General features: G+C 49.0%; 1 protein-coding gene across 1 annotated transcript; it reads left to right on the top strand.

The window, feature by feature from the left end:
- Positions 1–1,288: 1,288 nt before the first annotated feature.
- Positions 1,289–13,605, top strand: BCL2L10 (BCL2 like 10). The gene is made up of 2 exons (XM_079953524.1): positions 1,289–1,813; positions 12,407–13,605. The coding sequence occupies exons 1-2, from the start codon at positions 1,385–1,387 to the stop codon at positions 12,536–12,538; spliced, it is 561 nt and encodes a 186-aa protein (XP_079809650.1). The 5' UTR covers positions 1,289–1,384; the 3' UTR covers positions 12,539–13,605.
- Positions 13,606–18,757: the final 5,152 nt, after the last annotated feature.

The following is an 18,757-nucleotide window of genomic DNA, read 5'->3' on the forward strand; positions in this document are numbered from 1 at the left end:
GATTCTTTGGGGGGAAAGCTTCAAATGCATAGGGCGGGTGAGGCCTTTAATCTGCTCATTGTAGGCGCTGCAGTAATTTAATGTATTAGTTTAGAATATGCATACATTCCCTGTTATGAGAAAAATAACAGCCCTAAAGAGGAGGAAAGAACATGCTTTTTGTTTTCAGACGTGGCCCAAATGTCACTGGAAATACAGTATACTAAGAGAGACTGTCCACTCCCTTCTCTCACTGGTGGTGCTTGCCACCTGCAGCTTTTATAAACATCTGTAAAAGTCGTTTATTTAAAAAACGCCAGTGAAATGATTAACTGGGGACATCTTTTTACTGGATCAAAGCTTTCTTAATTGACTGATCTACCTTCCCTAATCACTGCAACGTGACCTTGGGCCAGCCACCATCTCTTAGCCTAACCACTCACGCCACTTTAAACTCCTTGGAAGATGAAAGTGGTCTATAAATTTAATAAATGCAAGAAATAAGAGCCAGTACGGTGTAATGGTTTGAGCGTTGGGCTGGGACCTGGGAGACCAGGGTTCGAATCTCCACTGGGCCATGAAGCTCACTGGGTGACTTTCTGCCATTCAACGCCTCTTAGCCTGACCTACCTCCCAGGGTTGCTGTGAAGATGAAAAGGGCAGGAGGAGAACCATGGACACCCCCTTGAGATCCTGGGATGCTGAAGGTGGCATATAATTTAGCTTATGAACAAACAACCCCCCCCCCCCCCCAAGTAGTCGAGGTGCCAAATATCACACACACCCATCCTGGCCCTGAGGCATGGGCGCAGCTGGGGGGGGGGCAATTGCCCCCCATCAAGTAAAACAATAGAAATACTTAACTGTTCTGAGCCCCCTAACCAAGTCCTGCCCCCCAGCAAAAATCCAGGCTACGCCCAGGCCCTGAGGATGTGGCGTTTGAAGGACAGCTCCTCGGCATCCCTTGTTCTTGGTGGAATCGGGTCCCAACGCACTGCAAGCAAGACCGGCAGGTCTACTCAGAAGTAAACCCCCCCCCCAGCTGAAGAGAATGAGGCACACTCCCGGGTACTTGCGCGCCCCTCCCCAAGACCCCCAGCTGACTGGATGGGGCTTGTAAGCGCCCCCTCGCCCGGTCCAGGCGTTTTCCGGCTGCTTCTGCCCCCCCCCCCGTCCTCCCCGCCGCCTGCTGTTCTCCGCCTCGCCGCGGAGCCGAGAGGGAGGCGCTCCGCCCCTCGCGCCAGCCCTGCGGGGGGAAAGGAGAGACGGGGCGGAGCCGGCGCGCCGTGAAGCCGGCCGGGGACGCGTGGGCGGCTTCTTAGTCCGCCGAGGCGCCGGCACTGGGCCCCGTCGTCGCTCTTGCGCGCTCGCCGCCTCCGCCGCCGCGCCAGCCGAGGGGGCCGCCATGCCGGGCGCGCTGCGCGAGGAGACGGTGCAGCTGATGGCCGACTACTTGCAGCACCGGCTGGGGGGCGCCGCCGCCGCCGCCGCCGCCGCGGGGCTGCCGCCCAGCCGCCCGGCCGAGACGCTGCGGCGGGTGGCCGACGAGCTGGAGAGCCGCGAGCGGCCCTTCTTCCGCAGCGCCTGCACGGCGGCCGCCTTGCCGCAGGAGCCGGGCGAGGCGGCCGCGCTGCTGGGCCGGGTGGCGGCGCAGATGGAAGCCGAGGGCGGCCTCAACTGGGGCCGGGTGGTGGCGCTGGTCGTGTTCGCCGGCAACTTGGCGGCGGCGCTGGCCGAGCGCGGCGCTCGAGACCAGGCGGCCGCTCTGGCGGAGGCGCTGGCCGCCTACTTGGCCGGGGAGAAGCGAGAGTGGCTGGAGGCGCACGGCGGCTGGGTAAGGCACGCTCAAGGGGGCGGGCGGGCAGGCGCGACCCCCTTCCCCCCCCCCGAGCGGCCTGCGCCCCCTCCTGCGACATCCAGGGCGCCCCCTCCCCATCATCACCATTCTTTTAGGCAACCTCCCGCCGGCTGCGGAACGGACCGAGCCTTTTCTCGCAGTAATGGCTGCGCTTCCGTCCCCGATCTGGCCTTGGCCGCTTTCCCTTTGCCCACCCTCCCTCCTCCTCCTCCTCCTCCTCCTCGCTCCCAATGCCTGCAGCGCTGTGGGGTGGGAGGGGGAATCGGGTTCCCTCCCCCCCCCATTGTTGCGCGCAAAGGAGCGCGCCACCGTCGAAAGCCCTAGCGTTCCTTTGGGTACCCCTTTCTCTTCCGGAGGTTTGGGGGCGGCGGCGGCTGTGCACGCCTTAGGGTGCTTTTGCAATCTCTCCCGCTGCGCCCCGCTTCCTGTAGCAGAGCCGGCCCGATGCCCAGCTCCCATTCTGCAGGGCCCACCGCCCGCCCGCCCGCCTGCCCGTCCCTTCCCAGTCCTGGACGCGGACTCCTCGCTGGGAATGACCTTGGCACGCGCGCTTCGCCAGCTGACTTCTCGCTCCGGCGCTTTAATACGCACATTACCTTCCCTCCTCCCGCCCCACCATCCTCTCCAAAAAATCTAAGGCTTTTCTTTCCTATGGGGTGGCGAGCAGCGCCTCCTTTTGCTTCCCTCTCCCCATAACCCCAGTACAGACCACAAGGGGAGCAGCGACGTACAGGAGAAGGAGAGGGGGGGGGGCGCGGAGAGAAAGAGGAATGACTGCTAGGGAGGCCTGGATAATTTTTTTCCCATATAAGGGAAGCAGAAGGCTGTGACAAACCGTGAGAAAGAGCTTTGATGGGGCGTCTGTTCTCATTTCTCTCTTCCCCGTCCCCCTTTTCCATTCCATATTGTGGTCTTTGTCCCTCTTAAATTAAGCTGCTTTGGTGTATCTTGGTCTTGCAGCAACCAAATGGGTGCCCTTGCTCAGAAACGATGCTCCATTTTGAGTTTTTGCTTCTGGGGCAACTGCATGGCATATGCCCATCTGGCTGGCACAGAGAGAGCTCAGGTTCTGCCCTTGAAATCAGTTGCACAACCAAATGTATCTGTTTGACCTTAACACTTGGTTGGGTGTCTTCAGAACTTGGGATACTTTCAGAAGGACCTGGGTGGCAGGAAGACTTGAACTGAGGGGGAAGGTGTGAAATCGAGGTGCCCTGCAAAAGCTTGGCCTGTGTCGCCTCTTTCATTTTTGCTTTGCTTTGCTTTACGTTCTGCAAACCATGAACATTTGAAACTTGCTTTAAAAAACAAAAACACAACAGTGCAAAGCTGCTTTCCCAAAGAAGCAAGCAGAATCTGCATAGATGCATGGGATTCGGGCAGCTCCATAGATAATAGAAGGTATTGGGAGTCTAGGCTGCTTGGCTAATAGCAGTCTAATGATGGAAGGCAGTAAAAACTTTGCTCTGAGGGTCTACCACTGGCACAGTTTCTGCACTATGTTTGATCTGTCAATCTGAAAACAGCAGTGCAAAGCCCCATGCTCTGTTCGCCTCTATCTGGACATGGTCTGGAGCAACAAGGTAGCTGCGTCCTTCAGCGGAGGCTACTCCTGCAAATGTGCGTTGGTGCACCAGACATGGTGATCTCACCTGTCTGCACTGCAGATAGGGCCCCTGGGGTGGGTTTACTGGCTTCTACATACATGTGGGGCATCCACCATTCTGCATATCCTCTTGCTGGGTGTCCTCAAGAGGTGGACGCCTAGTCTTAAAAAACAACAGTACCCACCCAGTGGTAACTTCAAAGGTGGCTCTGGACGAGAGCTATGGCTTGCCTACAGGTTTTTTAGCTCAGCAGCAGGTGCAGTGCAGCTGGCTTGCATTAATTTCCGTCCCGCTGTTAATTTAGCCATGTTGTTCAAAGCAAAGAGCCATGCCCCACAGGAAGTGTGGATGCCCTGGGGTCAAATGGTGGGTGGATCTTAGCCCTTCTTCCTTAGCAAAGGAGCGTTATTGTTATCTCTAGCTCAGTGCATTCAGTTATATAATCATTACGACCAGCTGTAAGGAAGCTCCCCTTGGCTGGCCGAAGTGGTTTTCCAAAAGAAGGCAGTATAGGAAATGGGGAGCTGCTGTATTCTGAGTCAGGCCATTGGTCCATCTACCTCAATATTGTCTACACTGACTGGCAACAGCTCTCCGGGGATTTGGGCAGGAGTCCCATTTCTGTTCCCAACCTGGGGGTTGAACTTGAAACCTTCTCCATGCAAAGCCAGTGCTCTACCACTTAGGTATAGTCCTTCGCCAAATAAAGGTGTATCTTGATTTATTAGCATGGATAGGTGTGTTCTCCTATAACAGAGTGGGGAACCTCAGGCCTGGGAGATCAGACGCAGCCCTCCAGGCCCCTCTGTTTGGTCCTTGGGACTTTCCTCCAGGCCACATCACTCACAAGCCCTGCTTCAAACTTTCCTTGATTGTGTTTGCCTGCCTTGTCCTTGAACGCTGGTCTTGTTGCTTATGTGTCTGGAAGGTCAGATAAGAGAGCTGTTATGTCCTGAAACTAGTCTGTTGTGCAAAGGAATTTGCCTCCATTGCTCTGCAGCCCCAGGAAGGTTGCAGAGAAGAGTGCATATATGATCCTCAGGCTGAAAAGGCTTCCCCACCCCTGCCCTGCAGGCTTTGGGGATGTATCTTTACAAAGGAAGACTGGGAAATGTCTGAGCCACCTCCTCTTCATCCCAACACAGCTCAAATGAAGACTGCCCCCTTGAAGAGTGGGCTAGAAGAGTGTGGCTTGCTTGTTTGATTTATTTCATAAAATTTATACACAGCTTGATTGTAAAAAGAACAACAACCCTCAAAGCAGTTTACAAAAGATAAAACAACCCTGTTTTAAAGCATACAAAAGTTAAAATACTAAAACAGATTAAAATTGCTCAGCTTTCTAAGCATCTGGGTAGGCTTATCTAAACAGAAATGTTTTTAGCAAGCGCTGAAAACAGTGCACCGAAAGCACCGCCTTGGATCTCTAGGCAGGGAGTTCCAAAGTTGTAGGCGCTGCTAAACGGTTGAGTTATTACGAATGTGGAACGGGTATTTCGTGGCACCTGTACACCAGGAAATATCTTGCATGTTGCCATTGTACTTGAGATCATAGAAAACTGAACTGGCATCTCTGAGTTCTACGAAATGGGTTCTTGTAATACTGATGGGAGCTGTCACTGTTTTGCCCAAACCTTGATTGCAGTGTTAGAAACTCAGATATATAAGCTAGGCGCCAAGTGGCTCCTTAAACCAGGGTTACAGTTGCCAAAACGGACTGCCTGGTTGCCGATTTGAGGCCAGGTGGCTTGAAAGTTGTATTTTTCAAGGAACTTTTTGGTTCCTGAAATTCATTCTGATCAAATAAAATATAATGGATATAATTCTACAGGATGTGTTGCTAGTGTGTGAAAGTAGTAAAGATCCAAGGATCCCCAGGCATGCACCTCCTGATGGTGGAGACGTCAGTCACCATCCTGACACCCAGACATCTTCACTTGGTCACAAGCAGCTGATACCCAGCTCCAAAATGCGCCTGGCAAATTTCAAATGCTGCTTGACTGAGGAAAGTTCTATGTAGCTGATCTCGTGTACATACATATAAGATGCTAAGATATTCAGGAGTCTGGCCATTTGGGGTTTAAAATACTAGTACGTTGGAAGCTTTATCTGGAACCAAGTGTGTCACCCGTGGCTAACATCTTGCAATCAACTTGGCTCCCTCTTGCTGCTGTTGCGCTTCAACAACTCCCATCAGCCCCAGCTATCTTGGCCATTGGTAAAGGATGACTGGAGCCTAGTAGCAACAGCTGGAGGTAACCATGTTGGCTGTCCTGATGCACAGAATAGGTGTTACAAGCTCTACAACGAGTTGTGTATGAACTGTATTCTGGACCAGCTGAAATGGCAGTGATGCGCTCAAGGGCCAAAGCAATGGCAAGTCACCTATGTGCGGCTTGCAAGAGCCTAACGGTTGGGTCAAGGAAGCTTTGTTTTGTGCAAAGTGCTTTGTTGTTGTTGCCAAGTATAGAATGCTTTGTATAAATACACTAGCCGGCAACAACAGACTAGGGCTGGGCGATAACAGCTCTTCAGAATCGCGGTGTATCGCCAACCAAACATCATGGTTTGGTGTTATATGTTGAAGAAACAAAGGTGCATTGGACTCTGCCCACGAGACACCGGGTGAAACTACCCCAGCTCTCAACTCAAGATCCTTTAACTGCTCGACTGAGGCAAGGGCAGCTGCACAGTCCTAAGTTGAGCAATTTAAAGATGAAGAGGGAGGAACAAGCTGTATCGGCACCTCACAGCTTGTTTTTCTCTCTGTGCCATATGAGGGCAGAGTGGGATGGCGGGTTCACTCAGCGATATATCACAGGTGAAACCACCGCCGCTCCTAAGTCCCTCTGCTCTTGGTGCCTGCTGGAGGAAGGAATTCTTGACTCCCTTCAGTGGACACTGGTAGCAGAGGGACTCGGGAGCTGTGGCAGTTTCACCAGCAATATACTGCTTAGTGAAGCCGACATTGTGGTCTGCTCCTCATACCGGTCCTGGGCGGATATATCTCCCAGGCTTACAACTGACTTCGCATGACTACTGGGTCTAGTCTCTGTGGAGCTACGAGTGTTGGGCATGGAGTGGGAATGGATCTGTGGCCAATATTAGAAACTCAGATATGTTAGCTAGTCACCAAATGACACCTTAATCCCATGTTGCAGTTGCCACAACAGTATGTCTAGGTACCATTCCCTCCCTACCCCTAGTGGAGTTTATTATTATTAAATTCACTTCTATGCTGCTTTATATTTTAAAGAAAAAACCTCAAAGTGGTTTATAACACATTAAAACAATCCAGAATAAAACAAATTTAAGCTTCAATGGAAATATTGCAGATCTGTCTCTAAGTGACATTTTCCTTTTCCCCATATTTATACACCTACTTAATTTATATAGCTGCCCCACAGCAGAAGAACTCTAGGAAGCCAGTGTGGTGTAGTGGTTAGAGTGTTGGACTAGGAGCTGGGAGATAGGAGTTCAATCCCCAGTCAGTCATGAAGCTAATGGGGTGACCTTGAGCCAGTCACAGCCTCTTAACCTACCTCACAGGGTGGTTGTAGGGATTAACTGAGGAGTGGTGAGCCATGTACTGCTTGTAGGAAAAGGGTGGGATATAAATGCAGTAAATAAGTTTATCTGCTTAGCTGTTTAAGAAAGCTGGAGATGCCAGCCAGAGGGAGATCTCCCGAGATCACACGGTCGCAATTGGCGCCTGGCACCTGGCTAATTTCTAACAGTGCCTGTGGCCCTGGGCTTATGAGATGTAAGACAACCTTCCAACTTGTGCCCTTTGGCAGCTTGGGGTTCTGGAGGTCCCGCGTGCCGTGTAATTCCTGGTCTTGATCCCGCGAGGAAAGGGCAAAGCTCGATGGCAGAGCATCCTTCTTGCACCCATCATCCATAGCCAGCAGGGGCAGCAGTCGGAGATGATAGGAGTGGTAGTCAAGCAACATCTGGGAACCCAAGGTTGAGAGGGGCTGGTGTAGGCAATACTGACCAAGGGGATGACTCCATCATGCTTCTATGAGTTAAGAGGGTACCTGCATGGAACAGGGTTGAGGGCTGGGACTTCAGGGTGGAATTCCATTCTGTCTGAGAGTGCTAGGTGGGGCACCATAGGCAGCATGGTGGGGAGCAGTGAGATCATGGAGCCGCTGCTATCCTTGGGGGTTGTGTTGGTGTGTCGGTTCTCCCATGCTGCCTCCTGCCTGCTTTATTGAGGCAGGGGAGTCTTGCGCTTCGAGCGAACGTCTTAACATCTGGCGCTGGCGCTCCTAAAGTAGGCCTGTGGTGATGTGGCCTTGCTCGCTGCCTTGCTGCCTAGCCCTGTAGTTTTCCTGCTGACACGTACGAAAGCCGCGAAACTGAAAGACCACAATTGGAATACATTATTCCAAGTAAGCTGATGAAGGCAGAAGCAGCTGGCAATTCTTTTTGGAAGTTCCCTAGCTGAAGAAGCGCAGATTTATTTTTCTTCTTCATCATCATCTTCTGGGGCTCGTGTGGGAGAGAGGTGCAGCAGGACCGGCTGGTTGTGCTGCCCCAGCTCTCATAAAAACCACGGGCCAAGCCTACGGCTGTTAAACTGGCTTATGGGAAGCTGCTTTGGATGCGAGTTTCTGTTGAGGCAGAGGAATGGCATTCCCCTGAGGCCCTGTTGAAAAGTTGTGTTTGTGCATCAGACCAGCGCATAAGCAGGGTTGCTCTGTGTGGCCGCACCCCTGGGGTTGTGTGCGCCAGCCAGCCTTCCCCTGCAGCATGAATGTCTGCAGGAACACAGGAAGCCTTCGTGTTCCATGACACGCCCTTGGTCCATGTAGCTCAGTATTGGCTACACTGACTGGCAGCAGCTCTCCAGGGTTTCAGGTAGGATTCTCTCTCAGCCCTGTCTGGAGGATCTACGGACTGAAGCTTCTCTGTGCAGGGCAAATGCTCTATCACTTAGCTATGCTCCTTCCACATAGGAGGAGGCCCTCGAGCATCCCTAGCACAGAGCCAGTGTCGCGTAGTGGTTAAGAGCGGTGGACTCGTAATCTGGTGAACTGGGTTCGCTTCCCCGGTCCTCCACATGCAGCTGCTGGGTGACCTTGGGCCAGTCACACTTCTTGAAGTCTCTCAGCCCCACTCACCTCACAGAGTGTTTGTTGTGGGGGAGGAAGGGAAAGGAGAATGTTAGCCGCTTTGAGACTCCTGAAGGGGAGTGAAAGGCGGGATATCAAATCCAAACTCTTCTTCTTCTTCTGGGCGTGCAGGATGTGTGGCTGCCAGGGGATGGCACTGTTTGGCACATGGCACTCAGTGCCGCCTGCTCGCATGTTGTGCTTGCTTGTGTGTATACAGGCTCAAAGGGACTTGAGTATTGGGCGATGCAGGTTAAAGTGGTTCATGGTGCAACAGCCAGCAACAAGTATTAGCTTCTCCCAGTGGCCAACTCCATGCCTAGTGGAAACCCCTGAGTGCAACTCTCCCCAGTTGTGATTCCCATGTCTCCAGCGGTGGAGGTCGGACAAAGCCAACACAGTTGTCTGTCACAGGCCTCTAGCAGCTTTGCTCTCCCTCCTTTCCCAGGGATCTACCTGAAACGGGAGAGAACACTGCCAACAAAAGCCTTTGTTTGGTCTTGGATATAATCAGAATGAGAGGGAGAGGGAGAATATTTTAGATTCTTAAGTGCTTGGCGTCCTTCCAAGCCTTGTTATAACTAAAGAACTCCAGCTTCCCACCCCCCTTGGCAGAGGCTTCTTGTGAGCATGTTCAGGAATTCCTGAGTTCACATAACTTTTTATATAGCCTTGAGCAAAACTCCTCTCTCTTGAATATAACCGAGGTCATCATGAATGGGTACAAAAATAAAGGAAGGAGAAACATCCCTTGCTAATCTGATGGGTCAGCAATTATAAAGGAATGGCTTTCCTTATTGTTTTTCCCCCTGCCCCAAGCAGAAATGCCTCCTTCCTTATGTTAACTGTAAGGGGTTTCGGCTCTTTCTCCCGCCCCCACTCCTTTCAGTGTAGAGTTTCTTGCCTCTCCGAAGAATCTGGTGCTAACCATTGTTGAGTGGGTGAGGGTTTAAACCTCTGCCAGGAATGTTGAATAATCAACTTCAAAGCAACTATTTCCCACAGTACTGTGGGTAAAGAATACAGAGAAACCTGCATTCAGTTCTCGGTTTTCAAGCAGGCCAAGTAAAAAGTCCATTCAAAGCAGCTTCTTTGGCTGGATGAGGAATCTGCCCCACTTCACTCCCCACCAAAGCACCTTTGTAATCCTATTCTGCAGAGGACCAGTGCCCCAAAGCACCTACTTCACAAAGGAAGGCATAAAAGAATGTCGTGGACAAAAGCTTCTTTTTCTGTCCCCTGTGAAAGGTGTAACCAGATCCCATTTCCCGGCTATGCGCGAGGATCTGCTTTGAAGCTTGCAGATCCAGTCTGTGGCAGATGAGCTATGGGAGGGACATGTGTTCCTAGTCACATGGTCAGACCACATGACTGTCTCACATGTGTTTGGAAACCACTGTGCCCAGCACTTTCCAGCACACACACACACACACACACACATGCACGCACACGGCTGTGGTGCTCATGTGGCTTTTGCACATGATGCTCTCTCATCTCTGCGCTATACCTATAAAGGAAATAGTGTCAGTATTCAGAGTCTTATGTGCCCTGCCCTATTTTGTGTCCCGCTGGTGCCATTTACTGCAGCAGTTCTGTAGCTTTGATTCCCAACAACGCTGGCCTTGTTCCAGAAGATGGCAGGTGGGATGGGGTTGCCATTGATTGTGGCAGAAAGGCAAGGCTTTGTGTGGCTCCTCTTTGTGCACTGGGCTTCCAGCAGCAGCCCAGTGTGCTTGCTTGGTTGTGACTCTTACACAGAAGCAAGGCTTTGAGGTCAGTGCTCTTCACCCTCAGAGGCTGAGGGGGAAAGTTGAAGAAAAAAGTACCTACTAACTGCTGGGTCCTGCTCCTAGAAATTAATGCTAAAGGTTAGAAATCATAGAATTGTAGGGTTGGAAGGAACCCTGAGGATTATCTTGTCCAATGTAGGAATATGCAGTTGTCCCCATACAGGGATCGAACCTGCAACCTTGGCATTATCAGCACTATGCTCTAAGCAACTGAGCTAGAGAGGAGAACAAATACAGAAGCCCAGGCCGGACACTGCTCTCATGTGGTTTTCAAATAAAATTGTTGGCTGTCGATCTCTTCTTGCCCTTAATGTCTTTTGGAACTTGCAGTTTCTCTTTTTAATCATAAAGCTCTTTAAAAAAACAGCAACACCCAAGGTTCAACTAATTGCCCTGCTGGTGATTCTTAAGCAGTTTGTGGCTGATTGTTATGGCAATAAAATGTGGAAGGGGGATCTTGTTCCCAAAACTCCTGTCTTAAGGATCTGGATTTTGATTCTGCTTTGGAAAACCCATTGTACGTCCAAGCAAGTAGCTGCAAAAGGTGACTGGCTTAATTGTGCCCTCTCCATAGAGGAGCTGAGGGCTTGACTCCCCTTCTGTAGGCAGCCCACCTGAATGCTAATGACCCCACAGCAGCTGCTGGCCAGGAGTGTAAACTGACATTTAGTGGAAAATGCCCCCATTGTTTGCACAAATTAAAGTGTAAAGAACAAAGTTCCGGAAGAAATTAAGAGCATAACTTGTTTACATAGACATCTGCCAAATAGGAGTTCAAACATGACCATCTGGAGTCGTATTACTGCTGTTCTTGATTATTCAGAAGAAAGATCTGGCCGTGCAGCTGCCAGTTCCTTTCTGTCATAGGGCAGCACTGAACTGAGTGGCTCATGGGCCTAAGCAGGGCTGGATTAACTGTTTCGGCTGTCAGAGCGGAAGGGTCTTAGCTCAGTGGTAGATCATCTGTCTTGCATACAGAAGGCCCCAGGGAGGGCTGGGAGAGACCTCCCCCTCTGAAATCCTGAGAGCCACTACTGGTTAGAGTTGATGATACTAAGGTAGAAGGACCAATGGTTTTGATTCGGTGTAAGGCAGGTTCCTGTGTTCCTTAGAAATTTTCATGCCCTCAGTGTCCCAGCTGAGAGACAGGAGAAGAAGAAAAGCACTTGAAGGAAATGAATGCAGATTATCTCTCCAATTTCAGTACACTTGGTAACTTTCAGATACGTTGTTCTTGTTGCTGTATTTAGCCTCATGATCTTAATCTAGGCCTGAGTCCAGGGCACATGAAATGGTGGTGTTTGAGAGAGCAGTGTTTGACGTTCACCAGGCACATCTTGCACCTGACCATCAACCACTTGTGACCAAATGGAGATTTCCGGGTACCAGGATGGCACCTGACTTCCCCACCATCTGGAGGCGCATGCCTAGGGGATAACTGAAACATTGACTGTTTTCACACATAGCAGCACATCCTGTAGAATTCTGTCCTTTACATTTTTATCTGCACAATCAGAATGAATTTCGGGAACCAGAATGCATTTTCTGTGCAGCCTGAGCAGGAGCAGTCAAGGAACGTTACTGTAAATTGTTGCGGCTGGTCTTTGCTGCCCTGCTCACAGCTGTGATGAAGATTCTTACGTTATGAATGGTCTGTGTAACCATTAAGCAAAAGAGGTAGGGATAGGCCAATATATATGTGGACTGTCCCTGGTTAAAGTGATTTTTCTTCTGTAAGTTCTCAACCCCTCAAGGTTGTCATCTGAACTAGCCACATATTTAACTGATAATCACAGTCAATCCATCATTTGAAAAATAATACTTTAGAGCCATCTTCCCCCAAAATGGCAAATAGACATTCCATTTTGGTGAATGCAACCTTGGTTTAAGGAGCACTTTGGCACCTAGCTTCTGTATTTTGAGTTTCTAGCACTGGTTTAGAAACTGTTGATTGGCTCGTTGCTTGTGCGTTTGCCGCCCTGGAAGCCTTTTGGAGGAAGAGCGGGCTGTAAAGTTAATAAATAAATAAGACTTTGTTCTCTTCTTTCCTAGGATGGCTTCTATCACTTCTTCAACAAACATGGCTCGGATGCAGCTGACCAGAACAGTACCATAAGCAATGCTATAATGGCGGCAGCTGGTTTTGGCTTGGCTGGGCTGGCATTCCTCCTGGCGGTGCGATAAAAGACTACATCAGTGGACTTGACTTACAGGAAGGAGGGGGAGGGGGAGAAAACTCTCTTCTAACACTGCCAACATGCTGGTGAAGAGTCCATTCTATATTTCTATAACGGTTGGAAGACAGAAGCATATATATATATATTTTTAACTATAAAGTCGGAGCAGAACATTGACAAGCACATAACATTCTAGCAGTACAAGTGAGAAACGAATGCCGCTTAGATTTTTGAGTCCTGAGGTTGGGCATCTTCTTGGATCTTGGTGCGTGTGAAAGCTGCGGTTGCCCCAGTTCATCCCGGCAACTGCTAAGCGCTGGATGTTATGCTAAATGTTAATGGTGGGCTTGCAATGGAACCCAAGTGAAGATGTGTTTGGATTTCTTCTTTGTGTGTTTGCGTGTATGTTGTGGGGTGCGGGGCGGGACGGGGTGGGGAGATGTTGCCTTGTGAAATGTGAGCCAGTATTAACAAGAATGAGGAGCTTAACTCCACCTGTGCTGCAATGCAAACATTCTGAGGCCACTCGTCAATATATAGCTGCCAGATCCGTATCGCACAGAGCATTATAGCTTACGTGTTTTTGTTATAATGACGTTAGTATAAGTTACACTACAAGTAGGCGACAAGAATGTTGATACCAAAACAGTAAAGTCTGCAGAACCAGTTCTTAACTATTGGAATGCTTGTTTGTTTGTTTTTAATTGGTCTATTTGGAAGTCCATGTGAAGGCTGGGATTTCTGTGGATTTCCTGTCAAATCCATAAACTCCATATAACTTAATATATTTTTTGAAATATTTATCATTGTATAATACTGGTAGCTGATTAACATCTATTTTTGTTAAATCCCTTTTTCTTTTCTTTTTTTAAGAAAACAAACAAAACGGAACAAGCTCTCCAAATTGCTTTCTTGGCTGTCCCTGTCGTCTACCTTGTTTAACAGTTCTAGTTTGGATATCTGTTATATTGCATATTGTAAAGAAATAGTCTTCGGAAGTGTTCGATGTCCTTTTCCTTTAGCTTGTACAGTTTTAATATGTGAATAAATATAACTGAATATTTTTATTTTAAATGAGCACCTGTTCTTGGCTTGACCTGACATTTCCATACATTGTTCTTGTTTACATGGGCACAAAGCACTTGTAAAACGATGCCTAGGAACCTGTCCTATATCGAATCGGACCAGTTGGTCTACCTAGCCTATTATTGCCTACACTGATTGGCAGCAGCTCTTTGGGGTTTCAGGCCAGGAGTTTTTCCCCAGCCATACCGGAAGATGGCAGGGATTGAACCTGGAAACTTTTGTGTGCAAAACAGTACCTTTGTGGGGGAAAGGAAAACGGTTCCTTGAGAAGTGAAAAGAAAAAAGGAAATGACTCCTTGATATTTTTTTTATGGTTTTTGCTACAGATGGAGATAAAAATGGTGGCAACTCACTAGTCACATTTTCTGCAAGCTGGGGTAAGGTTTGACAACTACCCTTCTGGATGCATGGCAGATTCTTTGCAGCTAACTTGTCTGCTTATGGAATGCCGGTTGCTGCCCTAGTGCATCTTTGTCCAGAGATGACTCTAGCTCTGGGGGTACATTTATTTATTAGCTTTCTGCCCCTCCAAGGAGCTCTGGGTGGCAGCACATGGTTTTTACTCCTCCCTTAAGCCACAGAGCCTAGGAATTGCCAATCAGAAGGTCGCGGGGTGATCTCCCGTTGCTCGGTCCCTGCTCCTGCCAACCTAGCAGTTTGAAAGCACGTCAAAGTGCAAGTAGATAAATTGGTACCGCTCCGGCGGGAAGGTGAACAGCGTTTCCATGTGCTGCTCTGGTTCACCAGAAGCGGCTTAGTCATGCTGGCCACATGACCTGGAAGCTGTACGCTGGCTCCCTCGGCCAATAAAGGGAGATGAGCGCCGCAACCCCAGAGTCGGTCACGACTGAACCAAATGGTCAGGGGTCCCTTTACCTTTACATAACAACAACCCAGTGAAGTAGTTTAGGCTAAGACAGGCTTCCTCAACCTCGGCTCTCCAGATGTTTTTGGCCTACAACTCCCATGATCCCTAGCTAGGACCATTGGTCAAGGATGCTGGGAATTGTAGTCTCAAAACATCTGGAGGGCCGAGGTTGAGGAAGCCTGGGCTAAGAGATGGTGACTGGCCCATGGTCACCCAGAGGAACTTCATGACCGAGTGGGGATGTTGAACCCTGGCCTCCCAGGTCCTAGTCCAGTGTTTCCCAAACTTGGGTCTCCAGCTGGTTTTGGATCACTGTTTCCATAATTCCTGACCACTGATCCTGCTAGTTAGGGATACTGGGAATTGTAGTCTGAAACACTCTTAACGGCTGCAGCACATGGCATCATGCACCTTCTTTATTTTCTTTGTGAAGAGCCACATTGGTAGATCAGGTACAGGTTGAGGTTCATTAGCTTTGCTACAAGAGCAAGGTATGCATAGCAGGGTACAGTTGCCAAGTTGTGTAACCTAGAGCAGTGGTAGCCAATGGAACACCTAGAGATCATGCTATGCTCTGGCTCCCAACAGCAGCAACCAGCATGGTGAATAATCGGGGATGGTGGGAGCTGGAGTCCATCAGCATCTGGAAGTCAACACATTGCTTACCCCAACATGGAGTTGGGGTGCTCCTTTTCTCTGTTTGCTGTGTACCAGTTAGAAAGGGAGGCCAGGTCAATGGTACTAGGAAAAGCTGACTTGCTTCTGCAAACATGGCGTGACCTATGGGTTGTGAAAATTCAGACTGTGCATTGAGGGAGGAATGCAATGGTAGCCAAGGGATATGTTGTTGTTGTTGTTTAGTCGTTTAGTCATGTCCAACTCTTCATGGACCAGAGCACGCCAGGCACTCCTGTCTTCCACTGCCTCCTGCAGCTTGGTCAAACTCATGCTGGTAGCTTCGAGAACACTGTCCAACCATCTCATCCTCTGTCGTCCCCTTCTCTTTGTGCCCTCCATCTTTCCCAACATCAGGGTCTTTTCCAGGGAGTCTTCTCTTCTCATGAGGTGGCCAAAGTACTGGAGTCTCAGCTTCAGGATCTGTCCTTCCAGTGAGCACTCAGGGCTGATTTCCTTCAGAATGGAGAGGTTTGATCTTCTTGCCATCCATGGGACTCTCAAGAGTCTCCTCCAGCACCATAATTCAAAAGCATCAATTCTTCGGCGATCAGCCTTCTTCATGGTCCAGCTCTCACTTCCATACATCACTACTGGGAAAACCATAGCTTTAACTATATGGACCTTTGTCGGCAAGGTGAGCCAAGGGATATACCTGGAGATTATTGCAGCTGCCCAATGGCCACACAGATCTCCAGCCACATTTATACAGTTCTTCTGAATGTTCAAAGCACTTTGCCTACATTATGTTGGTGTAATCCTTCCCAACAACCCTGTAAGATCGATCGGTATCCCACATGGTGCAATTCTAAGCCACTGTGTCTCACTTGGAGTCTTAAGGTTACCTACTACATTCATGGTAGAGGTGAAATTTGAACCAAGGACTTATGGAGTTGTAGCTTTCCCTCTACACCAACTGTTTTCACTGCACCTGTCGCCTTCTATGAGTTTGTGTGCGCAGCATTGGAGAGCTTGAAGCTTAGGAGCATCCTGTGTCTGAGTAGAGTTCAGAATTTAGACCGCTGGACTTTCAGCAGTTGTGTAAAGTGAAACTGCCTAGGCTACTTTGGTTCAAATTGCACAGCTTGAAAGAAGAATGCATTTTTTGAAAGAAGGTTTGAAACCAGCTCATGCATCAATTTACCACTGCTGATGTATTAAAAAGTCCTTAACTAGGGCGTTGTGACGCTTCTGTTTATCCAACACTTGTGTTAAATTTTAAATGCAAAACAAGCTCGATGGGGACAGAAGTCCAGGTTAACCATATACTAGCCCATTAGTTGTGTATAGTTGTGACAATACCGGGAAAGAACTGCAAATGGCAAGATCCCTGCAGTAGTAATGTTTAAGAGGCTGGGCAAAGAATAATGCAGAAGGCAAGGCACATGCAACCTCGGGTTTATTTTAATTAGCCAAGGTACATGAAACGGAACAAGGAAGTGATTAAAAAGTCCACAAGAGTACTTCAGTCACTTTTATTTTCTGGTTTTGAATCATTGCGTAGCCTTCACACTTTTTAATTTTTGCTTTCTGGTTTGCGAACAAGAAACTAGGAAGTCATAGCAAGTTCCTATAGTTCCAGGTACTCTGGTTGTGCCTGGAAGAGCAGGGGAAGGTGTTTTTTTTATTGCAACCTCTCACATTAGTACTAAGAAAAAGTGTCTTGTTTTGTAAGGGATATTGACATAACAACATTTCTGCTGCTGGTGAGCCCTACTGAGATAAATGGAGTCTGTGCAGCAGCAGCGATGATGGGTTGGATCCAGTCGCTTGCTGTGTGCAAATCCACAACGCATGATACTTTAAAAAGTAGAGCCCTAGATAAGAACACCCCCCCCCCCAGTAAGTGCTTCAGAATGTTTCCATTCTGCTCTGGATCTCGTCTTCTAGATCATTTAGACTCATCGCATCAACTCACTCACTCAGGGCAGTTCCTGTGTTTAAGTTAGCACGTCCTTGCATTTATTTTTGAACAGAGGAGCCTCCTCCCATTGTAAACCTAGATTTGCAAGGAATAATGAAAGGAACTCCACACCCTTTTTCTTTTTTAAGTAAGTATTGTCTGTTTCACAGTGATGCTAAGATAGCTAGCTCTGGCGGGTGGTGCAGACAGAAGAGGGCTTGGGACATTCCTAACACAAGAGCAGGCAAGGTATGGCGATGCTGAACATCCCTCAACACGTGGTCCACTCTAGCTCAGAGGTAGGGCATCTGCCTTGCATGCCGAGAGTCTCAGGTTTGATCCCTGTTGCCTCCAAGTAGGACGGGAGAGCCACTGCCAGAATAGACAATACTTAGCTAGATGGACACATTGTCCAATTCCGTACAACGCAGCTTCCTATGTACCATTAATTTTATGAATTGGCTAGGTGCATTAGTACCGCAGCTTTAGCTGATTACTTTGATCCATTATTTGGGTTGGATCAAACGAAAAGGTGTCTCCGATCAGGAAGTTCACCTTAGATTGTGTTTTGGTATGAGTACATAGCCAATTGACAGAGAGAAGCCGCTAGCACGACCTTGAAAGAGGTGTTCAGTTTATGCACACGTTCAATCTGTGCATAGGCACATTGCGCTGGAACCTGGAAGTGACCCAGAAACATCACAAATGGGGTGGGGTGAGGGGGTGGAGGAACGGGGTGTTTGTAGGCTTTTTCAATGGTATTTCAAATCTACGCGATTTCACATAAGCGCACGGTGCCCTGGAACGTAGGGTAAAGGGACTCCTGACCGTTAGGTCCAGTTGCGAATGACTCTGGGGTTGCAATGCTCATCTCACTTTATTGGCTGAGGGAGCCGGCGTACAGCTTCCGGGTCATGTGGCCAGCATGACTAAGCCGCTTCTGGCGAACCAGAGCAGCGCATGGAAACACCGTTTACCTTCCCAGCGGAGCGGTACCTATTTATATACTTGCACTTTGACGTGCTTTCGAACTGCTAGGTTAGCAGGAGCAGGGACCAAGCAACAAGCTCACCCTGTCATGGGGATTCGAATCACCGACCTTCTGATTTGCAGGCCCTAGACTCTGGTTTAGACCACCCACGTCCCTTTTGCCCTGGAATATAAGCCCTGCATAAATTGGGAGGTGCCTGTACTGGGAAGAACGCCTCTTTGATTTTAGGTTTTGCTTTATATTCCCCAGAGCTTTCAATGCTTTGGAAGCGGGGACCGGGGGGGGGGGGGATAATCCCTTTTGTTTTAGCAGCGTCAACTTTGGGACTTTACCTTGCGCCTGATACCAGGCGATTGACAGGTGTCTGGCCCTGCCCACCTGCCAGATTTGACCTCTGAAGTCTATCCTGATAAGCAGTGCTTTTTCCCCCCTAAAAAAGATGTTTTGGGGTACTCTCATTTTGGCTCAAGAAAATCACCATTTTATAGTTCAGATCGGGGGAAATAAATCCAGTAAATGGACAAAAGTACAAAGGTTCACAAAATCTGTGTCCCACCCCAGAATAAAGCACTGCTGAAAAGGATCTGACCGTGGAGTCAGAAAAGCTTCCCACCCCTGCTTTAGAAGGCTGGTGAATCAAATAGAAACTCTTGAACAAATTCATAGGAATAATCAGTTTAAGATTTCTTTAACTGGGTAGCAG

This window comes from Podarcis cretensis (genome assembly GCF_951804945.1).
Source record: "Podarcis cretensis genome assembly, chromosome: 14".
Lineage (NCBI taxonomy): Eukaryota > Metazoa > Chordata > Lepidosauria > Squamata > Lacertidae > Podarcis > Podarcis cretensis.